Source organism: Hyaena hyaena, unplaced genomic scaffold (assembly GCF_003009895.1).
Source record: "Hyaena hyaena isolate Hyena2069 unplaced genomic scaffold, ASM300989v1 scaffold_287, whole genome shotgun sequence".
Lineage (NCBI taxonomy): Eukaryota > Metazoa > Chordata > Mammalia > Carnivora > Hyaenidae > Hyaena > Hyaena hyaena.
Genome location: NW_024080919.1, coordinates 1923076 through 1940090, shown reverse-complemented (window position 1 = coordinate 1940090; position 17015 = coordinate 1923076). Strand labels below are relative to the sequence as shown.

Below are 17015 nucleotides of genomic sequence, written 5' to 3'. Positions count from 1 at the left end.
CTGAGCCAAAGTCAGACCCTTAACCGAATGAACCACCCAGGCGCCCCAAAAATAAGTTTTAATTAATATGCCGATAGCATATTACATGTCTTTACCTATTGTGATGCATTTTTCCCTACATTTTAAGCTTTCCCTTTCTTTAGAAAGATCTGACTTTGGGTACAGAGCACAGGTTATATTACAGGACGGAAACCCTAAAGGTAAGGACGACGGTTAAGATAATACCAGAATAATCCCAGACAGTGGGGATAAAGCTCTGAATCAAGTAGGATAAGAGATAAGGAGGGCAGAGAGGAAAGAAGTATGGCAACAATTTTCGGTTACAAAATACATGGAATTTACTGCAGACTGGATTTAAGCAGTGAAAGAGCAGAAAGAGACAGGAGTTTTACAACAGGAAAATGAAGAGTGACTTTAAGTTACGACCACAGAGATGCACAGAAGCGCTGAGTTAAGGAGCTGTAGATATTCTAACTTCGATCCACTTAACACAACTATCTAGAAGTTTGCAACCCGAACATACAGAAACTATTTTAATTTCACATTATGTCATTGTGAAAAGTAAAATCTTATTTTTAAGTATTTATAAGGGAGAGGACACATGACTAAAGCCTTTCAAATGCTTCAGTCCCTCCGAAGGTTTAAACTCAACCCAGAGAGCTGCTTAAGCGTAGGTAGGTGCCTTTGCCAAGTCTGAAAAAGAGAAGGCTCCTGAAGACGGCTCATGGGAGGTTTTAGTCATAGCAGCAGCATGTGCTCACTCTGATTAGATCACTTTTCACAAAACATACTAGATGAAGATTTTTTCTGTTAAGAATTCTGAGCTCTGTGATAAACAATACCTACTATACTAGTAGGAAACAATGATTCATTTTTTCTCTATGAAAAAAACCCCTCCAAAGTATATCATCATTTTGGCTTAGAGAGGTCTTGTTCGGCAGTAACTACGGGACCGATTCTACAGTGACAGTCAATTTCCAACCTAGAGTCTTCACCTTCTGTAAACAGCTAGCACGATGAGGCTGTATACACTTGTGAGACACCATCCTACAATCGTTCTACATCAGTCGATCAGGATGCAAGTATAGGTCCCCAAACCCAGTGCAACTTCTTCAAGCCTGGAACTGCTTCATATTGTTTTTTAACCAGTGTTTGTCATTAGGCTCCATTCTTTACCTAATCTGAGCATCTTCATGTCTTAGAAGGAATACTTCATACTTTTATCTTTATTACTATCATTGATATCTTTGGTCTGTTCTTGTTTTCTCCTTCAGAATTTTTATTTCTTTTTGATTTTTTTTAATGTTTACTTATTTTTGAGAGAGAGACAGAGAGACAGAGCATGAGCAGGGCCGGGGAAAGAAGAGAGGGAGACACAGAATCCAGCTGTCAGCACAGTGCCTGGTGCAAGGCTCACAAACTGTGAGATCATGGCCTGGACACTTAGCTGACTGAGCCGCCCAGGTGCCCCTGTTCTTTAGAATTTTTAGTATTTGCTCTTGGTTGTGTTATGATTTAGAAGCTGTCCATCCTATTTTAATTCTACTAGAGATTACTTTCAACAATTTGATTATTTCCAAATTCCCTCTCCCAACCAAAAGGTCCATTACATCCCTTATTTAAAATTCCAATACTTTATAACAATTATATGTTTCAAATCCTCTATTTGAGTAAATTCAGCAAAAGATAAAGGGTTATACTAGAGACTCTCAATATAACTGCACCTTTTTTTATAATAATGTTAATATTTAGACTTAACCTTTTTATGGATATCCTTATTCATATCCTAACTCATAAATACTACAATCTTTACAAATAATTTTATTTAAACTTTTCAATGATAATACATTCACATGAATCAAAATTCAAAAGTCTCTACAACAAAAAACTTTTTTCTTTCATTTTCTCAAGCCACCCATTCCCTCCTGGAAGCAACCAATGTTGTCAATATACAGTTACAAAACAAACCCCACAAAATCTAGATACTGAATCATGCTTGCATTCTTCCCTAACACAAACCCACTAAGACCAGACTATTGTTCTTTTATGCTGTTGGAATTTTTGCTAAATTTTTTTCAAAAAAATGTTTTTAATAGACACATATAGTAAGAGTATATTTGCTTCTTAAAAATAATCACCAGTCTTCTAAAGATCCAAACGAAGTTGCTTGTAAAATCAATCTCTAGACATGGTTTGACATAACTCTTGTGCAACCTTCTCAAACATGCTGCTTTTCATAACTCTTGTACACTTAAAATTACTGACTGCCCCATAGAGCTCTAGCTTATATGAGTTACAGCTACTGATATTTACCATGATAGAAATTAAAACAAAATTGGTAATACTTGTTTATCATTTCATTTAAAAATAACACAACAGTACTTTCAGTTTCTGTATCCACATGTAAGAAGCTTGGAAGCTGCCACTCTGTCCTAATAATAAATAAAAAGCTGAACAGACTGAAAAATCAACAACTCTTCTAGGATCCCTAAGAGAGGAGAGGACACAGGGCAAACCACTTCCCTCACGATCTGAGAGGCCAAGAGAGGAGTAGAGAGAATGGCAAGTTACTGGAGCACAGACTCCCAAACAGAAACCTCCTTAGGAACCCGGGCCAGGGTAGGGAAATCTAAACTATAACTGGTAAATTTCTGGAGGCTGAGTGTGAACGATTCTGAAACCCAGTCATGGGGCCTCCCAACAATTTGGTGAGGTTTACCTCCAGTGGTCTGACCAGATTCCCTCAGTAAATGTCTACCACAACTCACACAAGAATAGACAATCTGAATAGGCCTATATTTATTAAAATATTGGAATTAGTAATTAATAACCTTCCAAAACAGAAAACATCAGGCCCAGATGGGTTCCCTGGTGAATTCTACTAAACCCATAAGGAAGAAGTTATACCAATTCTCTACGATCTCTTTCAGGAGACTGCAACAGAAGGAGTATTTCTAACTCACTCTATGAGGCCAGCATTACTCTAACAGTAAAACCAGGCACAGACGATCTAAGAAAACTGCAAACCAGTATCTCTTATGCATGTAGGTACAAAAATTCTCAACAAAATATTAACAAATCAAATACAAAAAAGCATTAAAAGAACTATAGACTACCACCACGTAAGATTTATACCACATATCCAAATCTGGCTCAACATTAAAAAAAAAAAAATCAATTAATGTAATCCATCACATCAACAGACTTAAAACAACAACAACAACAACACAGGATTATACCAACAGATGCAGAAAAAGCATTTGACAAAATCCAATACCCTTTCATGATAAAAACTTGCAGTAAACTAGGAATATTGGGAATTTTCTCAACTTGATAAAGAATACCTGTAAAAACCCCACAAGGGCGCCTGGATGGCTCAGTAGGTTGAGCATCTGACTCTCAATTTTGGCTTGGGTCATGATCCCAGGGTCATGGAATCAAGCCCGACATTAGGCTCCATGCTAAGAGTGGAGGTTGCTTCACACTCTCTCTCCCCCAATTGCACTATTTCTCTAAAAATATATAAATAAATTAAATTTTTTAAATGAAAGAAAAAGATTCTCTCCCTCTGCCCTTCCTGCTTCCACGTGCATGCACACGCACTCTATCAAAAACAAAACAAAACCAAAACAAACCCACAGCTAAAATACTGAATAGTAAGAAATTTGACGTTTTCCCACTAAGATTAGGTAGAAGGCAAGGATGTCTCCTCTCACCATTCTTTTTAACATCACATTAGAAGTCCTAGCTAATGCAGTAAAAAAGAAAATAAAACATACAGAACTGGAAAGAAAGAAAGAAAACTTTCTTTGTTCACAGGATTGTCTGTACATGAAAGAATAAACAAAAAAATTCCTGAAACCAGTAAGCAATTATTATAGCTAGGTTGCAGGATACAGGTTAATACAGAAAAGTTCATCACTTTCCTATGTACCAGCAATATACAACTGGTATTTAAAATTAAAAACACATTTTCATTAGCACTCCTCAAAATGAAACACTTAGCAATAGATCTAATAAAATACATACAAGATCTACATGAGGAAATAAATAAAAAAGAACTAAATAAATGGAAATATTTTATGCTCATGGATAGGAAGATTCAATATTGTTAAGATGTCAGTTCCTCTCAACTTGATCCATAGTTTCAATGCGATCCCAATCAAAATCCCAGGGAGTTATTTTTCTGGATATCAATAAATTGATTCTAAAGTTTACACAGAGAGGCAAAAGACCAAGACTAGACAACTCGTTATTGAAGGAAAAGAACAAGCTAGAAGACTGACACTACCCAACTTCCAGACTTATAAAGCTACAAAAATCAAGACAGTGTGGTACTGGCAAATAGATTAGTAGAACAAACTAGAAAGCCCAGAAATAAGCCCACAATAAAATAGCCAACTGATCTCTGACAAAGGAGTAAAAGCAACACAACAGAGCAAAGGTCTCTTCAGCAAATGATACTGGAACAACTGGGCAACCATATGCAAAAAAAAAAAAAAAAAAGAAAAAACGAATATAACACAGACCTTACACCTGTCACAAAAATTAATTCAAATGGATCGTAGACTTAAATATAAAATACAAAACTTTAAAACTCCTAGAAGACAACACAGAAGAAAATGTGTGGACAATCTTAGGTATGGAAATGCCTTTTTAGAAACAACACTTAAAGACATGCATGATCCACGAAAGAAATTGATTAGATGGATTTGATTAACATTAAAAACTTCTGCTCTGCAAAAGACAACGTCAAGAGAATAAGACAAGCCACATAATGGGAGAAAACATTTGCAAAAGACATATCTGATAAGGGACTATTATCCATAGTAGTCTTAAAATTCTACAAGAAAACAAACAACTTGATTAAAAACTGGGCCAAAAACCTTAATAGACACCTCATCAAAGAAGATACAGATGGCAAATAAGCCTATGAGAAGATGATCCACAGGAAATTTCAAGTTAAAACAAGATACCATTACATACTTACTTGAAAGGCTAAAATTCAGAATACAACACTAAATATTGATGTGAATGTGGAGCAAGAGATTCCCACTCATTACTAGAGGGAAATACTAAGTGGTACGGCCACTCTGGAAGACAGTTTGGCAGTTTCTAACAAAACTAAATATACTTTTTGCCATATAATCTAGCAATCACACTCCTTGGTATTTATCCAAAGGAGTAAAAACTTATATCCACACAAACATCTGCATATGGATGTCTGTAGCAGCTTTATTAATAAACGCCCAAACCTGGAAGCAACCAAGATGTCCTTCAGTAGGTAAGGGATAAACTGCGGTACATCCAGACAATGGAACAGTATTTAGTGCTAAAAAGAAAGAAGCCATCAAATCATGAAAAGGTAAGGAGTAACCTAAAATGCGTATTATTCATATGAAAAAAGCCAATCTGAAAAGTACAGACAAACTATTTATTACACCTATTTTCCTATTATCTTAAATTCATTTACTCATCTACAGTATGATTCTAACTATATGACATTCTGGAAAAGGCAAAGCAATGGATAAAGTACAAAGATCATTAGTTGCTAACGGCTGGGAAAGGAGGGATGAATAGGTGGAACACAAAGGATTTTTAGGACAATAACAACTGTCTGTATACTGTTAACAATGGATACATGTCATTACATGTTTGTTCAAACCCACAGAATGTACAGCGCCTAGAGTGAACTTTCATGTAAATGATGGACTCTGGGTGATGACGATGTGTCAATATAGATTCATCAGTTCTAACCAATGTATCACACTGGGTGCTGATGTTGATGGCAGAGGAGGCCATGCATTTGTGGGATGGAGGTATGTGGTAAATTTCCGTACTTCCTCTCTATTTTGCTCTTAACCTACAACTGTTCTAAAAAAATAAAGTCTTTTAAATATAATAAACCCCTATTAACATAACATTTTTATTTTAAAAAGGTATTTTCCTAAACAAAAACTTCATCAGAACTATTCCTTTTTTTTTTTTTTCATTTTAGAGAGAAAGAGAGAGAGAGAGAGCAAGCAGGGGAGAGAGGCAGAGGGAGAGAGAGAATCTCAAGCAGGCTCCATGCTGAGCATGGCGCTTGATCTCACGATGCTGGGATCACAATCTTAGCAGAAATCAAGTCAGTCAGATGCTCAACTGACTAAACCACCCAGCACCCCAAATCAAAATTATTCTTAAGCAGTCTATTTTTACTCTTAATTTCCCTTGAATCTGTAAGGATTCCTCCCTCCCCTTAGTTTTTAAGTATGCAATGCAGCTTAATATAATCCCTTGATTAAATTAGCCAGTAGTTTATCGATTTTGTTTAAAGTACTAGTTATTATTTAGTTTATTTTTATTTTAGTTTTTTAACTCATTGACTTCTGTTTTTTATCTTTACTAATTACTATCTTCATCTTTTCTTAGGTGTACTTTGTTATTCTTCTAACTTCTTTTTTTTTTTTTTTTTTTTTTTATTTCTAGGAGAGAGAGAGAGAGACAGCGTGAGCAGGGGAGGGTCAGAGAGAGAGGGAGTCACAGACTGAAACAGGCTCCAGGCTCTGAGCTGGCAGTCAGCACAGAGCCCAACGCGGGGCTCGAACCCACGAACCGCGAGATCATGACCTAAGCGAAAGTCGGACGCTTAACCGACTAAGCCACCCAGGCGCCCCTCTTCTTCTAACTTCTTGAACTCGACTATTTAATTCACTTACTTCATTCTTTCCTATTTATTCATGTAAATATTTTTAATGCTATGAATTTTCCCATAAGCACTGCTATAATTGAACTTCAACAATTTTTATGTGTAATCTTTAATTATCATTTTTAATAATCTGCAAAATCAGATTTTACTTCCTCGTTGACTCAAGTATTGATTTTAGAACTTGCAAGAATTTCCACGTGGCCAGGTCTTCTTATTTCCCAGCCTCATGATTAAGTTCTGTGTTTAGTGATGCTACTTCCCTCGACAGCTGCCTCTCTCTCTTTCCTTTTCTTTGCAGTGAAAATCTCTAGAGGACTTGACTTGTCCGTCTTGCTACATCTATCTTCCTGTTCTTTTAAACTCATTTAATTATCAGGTTTCCCCTCCCACCACCTCCACTTTACTAAATCAACTCTTATTCCTCATCTTATTTGACTTATCAGTATAATCTGGAAAACTAAATACACCCAAATTTGATTTTATCATTATGATGGGAATGAAGGGTCCAGATTCATTTTTCCCCCATATAAGTAGCCAATTGATTCAGCATCATTATTTTTAAAAATTTTTTTAAGTATTTAGTTTGAGAGGGAGAGAAAGAGAAAGAGTACGCACAAGGAGAGAAGGGGCAGAGAGAGAGAGGGAGAGAGAATCCCAGAGCCCAATCTCACCAACTGCAGGACCATTTACTAAAAAGATCACCTTTTCCCCTATATTTAACCCATGGGTCATCAAACCAGCCCAATATGTGTGCTTCTGTTTCTGAACTTTACAGTGTCTCATTACCCTATTTGTCAGCCCTCGAACCAGTATCGCCCAACCTTAATTATAACTATAGTTTATTACACATCTTTAGAACTGCAAGGACTATAGAACTTCTGCAACATGGTTCTTATTTTTTCTTAAGATTTTATTCATTTCAAGTAACCTCTACACCCAATGCAGGGCTCAAACTCACAACCCTGAGATCAAGAGTCACATGCTCGACCCACTGAGGCAGCCAGGTGTCCCTGGGCTTTTAAAATCTTTCTGTAGTTTTACACTCTGCATCGATTCTACCAAACGGGAAAAAACCTGCTGGGATCTTTATTGTGATTTCACTAAATCTATGGGTCAATTCAAGAAAAACTAACATCTTTAAAATATTGAATCTTCCAGTCCATGAATATATACTTGTTTATTTAGGTCTTCTTTTCCTCTGTGATATCTTATAGTTTCCTATGCAGAGCCATATACATCTCTTGCTAGACTGATCACTACATATTTGACCTTTCGTTGATGTAAATACATATTATTTCAATTTTTGTCAATGCTGCTTTATAGAAATACAACTACATATTGACTTTGCACCTTTCAAACTTGCAAGCTCACTTATTACTAATAGTTTTCTAAGTACATAATCATGTCATCCATAAATAGTGACACTTTATACTTCCTTCCTAATCCTTATGTTTTTTATTTCTTTTTCTTAAATTACAGTACTAACTAGAAACTCCAAAATAATACTGAATAGAAAAGGTGATAAATGACATTCTTTACACTGGTCTTTCTGTGACTTTTCTCCTTTATTCTACTAATAATATGGAGGTTTGCGAGTTCAAGCCCCACATCAGGCTCTGTGCTGACAGCTCAGCGCCTGGAGCCTGCTTTGGATTCTGTGTCTCCCTCTCCCTGCCCCTCCCCTGCTCGTGTTCTGTTTCTCTTTCTTAATAATAAATAAAACATTAAAAAAAATTTTTTTTAAATATGGAGAATTACAATGTCTGGTTTTTGAATGTTAAGCCAATCTTATATTTCTGAGAAAATAAAAATTGGGTCAAAATATATTTTTTCTTAAAAACTGCATATTTAATTTGATAGTATGTTATACTCAGGATGTTTCATCTATATTCGTGAGTGATACTGGCTTTCATTTTCTATTCTTGTCATATTCCTGCCGCTTTTTAGTAGCAAGATTATGCTGCCCTTGCGTAAGCTGTGAAGTGTGTCCTTTTATTCTCCAGAAGAGTTTGTGAGTGACATTTTAGTTTGACAGTTACTTATTTTTTTTCCATCACTTTGAAGTTATCTTTCCTTTGTCTTCTAGCTTCTTAGTTTCTGTTGAAAATGAAACAGAATCTGTTTCTGGCAATCTCAGAGCTGTTCTTTTGAAGGTAATAATTTTCTTTCTCTCTCACTACTTTTACTTATTTGATTTACTTTTCCATTTTGCATGTCTTTTTTTTTCTTTTTTTAAGTAGGCTCCATGCCCAGTGTGGGGCTTGAACTCATCATCCTGAGATCAATAGTTACATGCTCTACTGACTGAGCCAGACAAGGCCCCTTTTCTTTTCCATTTTTGAAAAGAGTTTATTCTCAGGTTTAAAATGCTAGAGAGAGAGAGAGAGACAGAGACAGAGACAGAGATATGTGTGTTTCTATTTAAATTTGTTGGTTAGCACACAGTGTAATATTAGTTTCAGGTGTATGATATAGTGATTCAACACTTCCCACTACACTCAGGGCTCATCACAACAAGTGCCCTTCTTAATCCTCATCACCTATTTATTTCACTTATGCTCACACCCACCTCCCCCCTCGTAACCATCAGTTTGTTCTCTATAGTTAAGAGTCTGTTTTTTAGTTTGCCTTTCTCCCTCTCTTTTCACTCCCCTATTGGTCATTTGTTTTTGTTCACATATAAATGAAATAATTTCTTTGATTTTGGTTTTTAGTTATACTGAACTAATCCACTGTGGTTTTCTTAAGATTCATTAATGCTTCCTGAAGCTGTACGTTAGCCTGTTGTATCAAGCTTTAGAGATTTTTCAGCCATTATCTTTTCAAAGACTATTTCTGCTATATTTCCCCATTCTTCTCCTGGGAACCTAATGACCTTTTTAATACGTTTTGTGCCAGATTAAGGATAGAAGATTTAAAAATTTTTAACCTTACTCCCTTTGACAAGTGGGGTCTATGTCCTCTGCATGAATCTGAGCAAGCTATGTGACACAGCTGATCAATCGAATATGAAAATATCCCAGTGTCCATACCCGCAAGATCCAAGACCAGGTTCCCATACCTCCATACCTCCTCTCTTGGAATGCTTGCTCTGGGTGAAGGCAGCTGCCATGGAAGAAGGCCAACTGCCCTGAGACTGCCACGTATGGCAAGAAACGCTGGCCAACCCCAGAAATTCCAGCCACCCTACCCTGGCACCACAGAGAAGAATGCAGAAGTCATCTTAGATGTTCCAGCCCCAGGAGAGGACATGTGGAGAAAAGCAAGGCCCCTGACTACGGACCCAGTGGAGCCATCCCAGCCATCTCTAGCTGCCTGAACTACCCCAGCTGAAAATCAAAACACTGCGGATCACAGACAAATCAAACCTGATAATGCTGACTAAATTCCTGAACCTCAGAATCATGAACATAAAAAAAGCTGTTTTATGCTGGTAAGTTCTGGAGTCACTGGTTACTATTGGGAGACGTAATCCTCCACAGAGGACACTTCTGAGTGTTCCTATACATTCCTGCTTGCTGTGGCAAGAACGCCAAGCCCTGACCAATTTGTACACGACCATTTCTCTGGGTTGTGTTTGCAGCTAGCAACCTTGAAGAACAAATAACATCTTTTTCTGGGACAAAGTATTCCTGTAAAACGGGCATCTTCCCCAAGCTCATTACTCCTCAGATGTAATGCAAATTCATTGTGTGCACAGCATCCACATAAAATCCTCCAGGCGGCCACTGTGGGCTACGGCGGGGCTAGAAGAGCTGATACAATATGATGCTCATGTTGCTCGTCGTGCCTTGAATAAGCAGCCCTTTGTCTCTGACCCAGGAGTCTTCTGTCTTCTGCCAGCACCCAGGACGTTAACAGGCTAACTTGTTTGTTAACTTATAAGGTAAAATCTTAGACTTCTCACGAATCTTGACAGATATAGAGCAATAGATAAGTGGAACACATTCCACGTCTTTCTGTATTTTCTACCTTTTGCCTATTGTGTTTCATTCTGAATGATTTCCTTCTGGTCTAATATTCCAGTACACTAATTCTCCCTGCATTTGGGTCTTTTTTGCTGTTAAAACTATCTTCAATGAGTTCTTATTTAAGGTATGTTATTTTTCAGTCTTAAACTTCCATTTGATTCTTTTTTTCCACAATTTTCAGTCCGCTTCTGAAATTCTCATTCCTTTTTCTCCCATCAACATAATCAGTCATTCTGAAGCTCATGTGAAAGAATTCCACTATTAGCATTTCCTCTGGATGTTTCTATCATTTCCTCTTCATTTTGGATCATAGTCTTATCTCCTTTTGCCTTTTTATTTTTAATTTAGTGCTTGATATTGCATATGAAAAATTTAGAGAATTTGAGATTTATCTCAAAATGCTACCTTCCTCCAAAAAGGATTAACATTTACTTCAAGTGGATGGCTAGTGGTACTCAAGTCACAGATCACCTTCATCTAATCACAGATTGAACTCTTTCAAAGGCGAAATTTATTTCTGAACGATAGCACTCTGAGGTCCCATCGGAAGCATAGAGGGTTTACCAGGACCGATGCCCCAACTTCGGTGGGGTAGTAACCCCCGTTTTTGTTTTTCTAGCCTGAAGTGTCCATTAGAAGCTCTGCTCAGCTTCTCATCCACCTTACCCAGAATCAGCTGATGCTACTAAGAGGAAAAGCAGCCTAAAATGCCAGGTTCTTCTCTGCATTATTAGCATTCTGATACACTCAAATACATGTCTTCCATACTTTGTCCAGGCTTTCTAATTTCTCAAACTGGAGTGTTAATCCAAGTAATTTACCCAATATTACCAAAAGTGGAACTCCTCCAAAACCAGATGTGTTTAATGTTTAACAGTTTTAGAAGTTCTGTTTTTCTGTTTTCTCCATTATGGGGCCTGACCCATACAACACTTGTTTTCAAAATATCCCTTCTACCAAAAAACTTAAAAGGTGGAGGTGTATTTTCAAATAAATCAGGATGCACGTTGTTAGCTACAAAGATACCTTATAAAATGTTATTTGCACAAAACATTTTATCTACGGTAGTGAAGACAATACGTTTAGAATAAAAAAACTTAAAAATACATATTTATATATAATCTTATATATATATGAAAGAAAAAAAATGTACCAAAGTCATTTCGCATTTAAATTCAAAAAGAAAAACTATATCAGCTTTCATATTTTATACTTCCCAATTCTAATTGCCTCTAAGCATTTACTAACATTATCTAGAAATACAGTGTCATTTATCACGACCCAAAGTTTTGAAAACATTCCAAACATATTGTTTTTCTCTTGTATTGTTTTCCCTTTGAAAAATTACATAATTTAATGAAAATGTGTAGTTTACTGAAAGCCTAAGAGAAATGCTGTATATGCCAACACTTACCATGAAAAATACGAAAATCAATATATGGATGAGAACCTCTTCTTTCTGATTCAAATCCCGCTCGACTCCTTACACGTACATCTCCTGGACAAAATCGAGAATAAAACAAAAGCTTAGAAGGCTGCCCCTTGGGAAGAAGCTCCCATATGCAACAAAGGTTTACATGGTATACTCATAAGTAAGGACCTACTAGTGATATACATGGAATAAGTAGCTGAAAGCAGGTTTATTTGAAGTGGTTTACAAATTTTCAATATTGAGTTGTAAAGCTAGAGGAGTTTTTTTAAATCTTCCCCTACAATAATATTAATTACAATCTATAACTTAAAGTTAGAAACATGACAAGTATATGACAATCCAACCTAACATCTTACTATTCACAAGGAGTTCAAAAAATCCTAGCATGAAACTGTAAAAATCCAGAAAGAAAAATATTAAGTGTCTAGTGCCATACTATAGACTATAAGAGATGTGAAAGAAAATATATTACCTATTCTCAAGCACCTTATAATTTTATAAACGTACAGAAAAGTAAAATGTTAAAGACTTTGCCATAAATGTTTAATTTGATCTATCTTTTCTCTTTTCTCATTGACAGCGGATATACCCAAGGCCTTTAGTTGGGTCTTATTATTCAGTATTATTTCTACATGTAATCCATACAACTTTCAGACCTACTTGTCCAAAGAGCAAAATAACCACTTCAATCGTGTACCAGACGCTCTGTGCCTTATATATATTTTACTTCTCTGTGCAGCTCTGATAGGTAGGAATCTTAGCCCCCATTTCATAGATGACAATATTGAGACTGTGAGAAGTTAAATAGCCTGCTCATGCCACAAAGCTAGTGTAAAGGGTGAGTCAGGATTTAAAATGTGCTCTGTGGGCTCCAAAGGCAGCACTTTACCCACTATACTTCCACAGTATTCCACTATACTTCCAACTTTATAACCTTGAAGTATTCAGTCCCTTGAATTCTGCTTGCCTAGCAGGGCTTCCTGCTCACTTGTTTCTCTAAAATAAAGCCATCATTTCCTACAAGGCTCATGTCATCTGAGTCCATCCCACGATGGTAAATCATCTTTCTCATGTGGGGATCCCTTCACCCTGCAACAAGCCAAGCGCTTACTGAGCATCCTCTACAGGTCAGGCACTGCAAATATGCCAGTGAGCAAAACACATCAAGTCCCGGTCTCCATGAAATTTATCCTTTTAAGGAGACCAATAATATAACAAGTAATAATCTCATTCATATGGGAGATGGTAATAACTAATCTGAAGAAAACTAAAGCAAGGAAAGATGAACAGGGAGGAGAAGCAGCAGAGGCTGAACTTACTAGTGTGGTCAAAGAAGACCTCACTGGAAAGGCGGGATCTGAGCAGAGGCCTGAAGGAAGGGAGGCAGTGAGGCACGCGGCTATCTGAAGGAAGAGGTTTCCAGGCACAAGAAAGAATGAATAAAACACCCTGAGATGGGGTATGTTCAAGGTCAAGCAAAGAGGCCAGCATGACCGGAGTGAGGTGAATGAGAGGTGAGGTCAGAGAGGTAGCAGGCCTGGATTACGTGGGACCTTTGTGCGCCATCATAATAGCTCTGGCTATTCGTCTACGATAGAAAACCATCAGAAGATTCTGAAGGGAGGAGTGAGACTGATTTAACTTCTATCTCAGAATGTTCACTTTTGCCACACAGACTATAACTGAACAGAGGCACATAGGTAGAGGCAGGGAGGCTGGGTAAGGAGTGAACATAAGAAACGAGGCCATAGCTACGCCTTGGTGGGAGGTGGACATCAAGAGATACCGTTCAGAGGGAACCAAGTGTCAGATGTGCATGATAAGTTCTGGAGATCTAAGGTACTACAGTGCAACTATAATTAACAATAAAAAAATAACTATGGCTTAGATCGGGATGGTAACAGCGTTGGTCTATGAAATTCTAGATATATTTTGAAGGTATTAGCCAAGAGGATTTGCTGATAAAGTAGACATGGAGTAGGTAAGAAATAAGAGTCAAAAAGGATTTGAAGGTTTCTGATGTGACAGCTAGAAGAATAGAGTTACATGTTCTGAGATGGCGAAAGACTGAAAAATGAACAGACTTGGGCAACACAAATGTTTTAATAGACATAGTAAATGTGATGTACCCATAATACACTCACATGGAGATGTTCTAGAGAGTTAAAAAAAAATCTGAGTCTAAAGGTCTGTTTTCAGGAGAGCAGAATCCTGAACATGTCTGCAGAGAGAGATGGAGCCACACACTCGTGAGGAAAAAAATATGCACCGAAGAAGAACGGAGCGGAGGCAGGCATACGGGGTAAAGAAGAGGAAGAAGGAAGACAGGCAAACATGGGGCACTGGCGAGCACTCAGGCTTCAGCGGAGGAAAAAGAATTAGTGAAAAAGGCAAAAGCAAACAAACGAATCAGAAAAAGGTGAAGAACATGAATGGCTCAATATCTTAGAAGTTAAGGGAAGAATTCTGAGCATGAGGAAAGGAGTCATAGAAGACTCCTTTAAGAAAAGAGAAGTAATTCTGTCTACTAGAATCTTAAGTTTGTTTATTTATTTTGAAAGAGAGAGAGAGAGAGAGCACGAGCAGGGGAGGGTCAGAGAGGAGAGACAGAATCCCAGGTAGGCTCTGCTCTGATATTGCAAATGATGACGCAGGGCTTGAACTCATGAACTGTGAGATCATGACCTGAGATCAAGAGCTGGACGCTCAACTGACTACACCACCCAGGTGCCCCTGGAATCTTAATAGTACATTTTTAATAGTTTGAATTAAAGTACAAGGGATCGACAAGGGTGTGGATGAGGAAAGAATTCTGGCAAAGAGAGGGAGAAAAAGAAAATTATACATGTTTAATCTAAATTCACTTTACCTTAGGACCTTGAGGAAAACATTAAAATTTAGGAACAGAGACTGGACGAAGACAAATGGTCTTCCTTGCCAGCCAGGTGAGAACAAAATGCATGCAGTGACAGCACTCTGTGATCAGGTGTTTCATGGCCTCCTCTTTGGCCATGTTAGCATGGACATCTCTTCAGTATTTGGCAACTCTACAAACCTAAAATGCTTTTTATGAAGGATGCTCAGAATTCAAATTTTTTTCCAATGTTTATTTTGAGAGAAGGTGAGAACAGGCATGTTGGAGAAAGGCAGAGAGAGAAAGACAGAGAATCCCAAGCAGGCTCGGTGCTCTCAGCACAAAGTCCCACACGGGGCTCAAATTCATGAACTGTGGGGTCATGGCCTGGGCCAAAATCGAGTTGGAAGCTTAGCTGACTAAGCTACCCGCACACCCCTAGAATTCAATTTAAAAATTTGTACTAAAAATAAAGTCTCAGTTATTAAGGCAGAGATCTCTCTGACTCTAAAATACCTCTTTATTCGTATCACATTCAATATTGGTTTTGAACTTTTAAACTTCAAAATAATAGATTACTTCTATGGTAAACAGTAATGAAAAGCAACCAAATGAAAGCTATCTCAGTCAACACCGGATGATAACAAAATAACTGATATTGGTACAAAATAAGTAATGCTTACCTAGCATACGAATGTACAATGCAGTCTGATCAGAACTGTCATAGGAAATCGCTCCACGCCTCTAGAAAAAAAAAAAAAAACACAAGTTTTAATGCATGACAAGTAATGCGATAGGAAATTCAATAAACATTATTATTTGTATAGCAGTGTCCAAAAGAAGCTGGATATACAAAATGAAATAAGGCATCTGCTCTTAAAATCTCTAGCTGTGAAAAAGACAATTATAGTATGATTAAGCAATACCGTAAAAGTGGGTACACAGGAAGAAGCACGCACCAGGTAAAACGTTAGTGTCAGTCAAACAAGCCCACTGGGAGAGAGACCTTCTACAGAGCAAGAGAGAACTGAAGAGGAGACGTGGTCCAAGTATGTACCATGCCCTTAATTTACACACGCATGAATGAATAAGCAAACAAGAACCATCACCTGAAGAAACCTGTCAGCTAGAAATACATGAGACAAAAGTGAAAAACCAAATGGTTTTTCAGAGGCTGGCAAGAAATCAGAGAAATTTCTACTTTATTTTTTAGATGTTTATTAATTTATTCTGGGGGGAGTGGGGAGGCGTGAGAGGGAGAGAGAACCCTCAGCAGGCTTCACGCGCCAGCACGGAGCTCGACGCGGGACTCGGTCTCACACACTGGGAGATCAACCCCTGAGCTCAAACCAGGACTCAGCAGGCGCTAAAGGACTGAGCCACCCAGGTGCCCTGAGAATTTTTAGCATGTAACTAGTTTACCAAGGAGATGTGAGAAGACACCGACTCTGAAAACCATAAATGGAAACAAAACACGAAAAACATTTAAATATGTTTTAAAAAGTACACGGTTCCGGCAACGTGTCTTACAACATTACCCATAATGCCCAACTAAGAACCCCCTGGATTTCCAGTAACTAACGGACGGACTAGTAGAAGGCGGTATGTCTATACCACGGAGCGTTAGCCAGTCAGAGGTGCGAGGCGGCGGTATACGCCTGAGAACGGCGTGCTGACTGGGAGGCTGGCTGGACAGCGCGCGGCCGGAGGCGCCCCCCGCCCCCCGGGTCCGCAGGGGCGCGAGGCCGGGGGGACGGAGTGACCGCTCGAGGCCTCTCTCCGCGGGGACGAAAACGTCCTCCCGTCGCCTGCGCGACGCCTGCGCGACGCCTGCGCAGCTCCGCGGCGGACTGCACACCAGCAGGCTGCGGGCCCCCCGCTCACGCCGGGCGTCGCTCTCAAGAATACGCATGTTTTAAAGACTTAAAAAAACAGCAAATATTACAAATTCAAAACATATATATTAAAACAAAATAAACATTAAGGGCCGAAATTCGCTCAGCAAGTTCTGCCCACTCTGCCGTCCCCCCCCCCCCCCCCCCCCTGCCAAGTCTTTCTTTTTGGGAC

At 38.3% G+C, this 17015-nt stretch overlaps 1 protein-coding gene across 4 annotated transcripts in view; it reads right to left on the bottom strand.

Annotated features, from left to right (window-relative positions):
• The window catches only part of PDE7A (phosphodiesterase 7A), a 123203-nt gene that overhangs the window by 51354 nt on the left and 54834 nt on the right, over positions 1-17015 (bottom strand). For 3 of the 4 annotated variants that reach the window (XR_005530927.1, XM_039246961.1, XM_039246963.1), the window contains exons 2-3: positions 15632-15692; positions 12077-12160 (exon numbers count right to left, since the gene is read on the bottom strand). Coding sequence is in view for 3 of the 4 variants with exons in the window: in XM_039246961.1 (XP_039102892.1) it covers positions 12077-12160; positions 15632-15692 (145 nt within the window). In the remaining variant the exon portion in view is untranslated. Of the gene's footprint in view, positions 1-12076; positions 12161-15631; positions 15693-15907; positions 16040-17015 lie in introns of those variants that run through there. The other variant, XM_039246962.1, reaches the window with a different exon arrangement.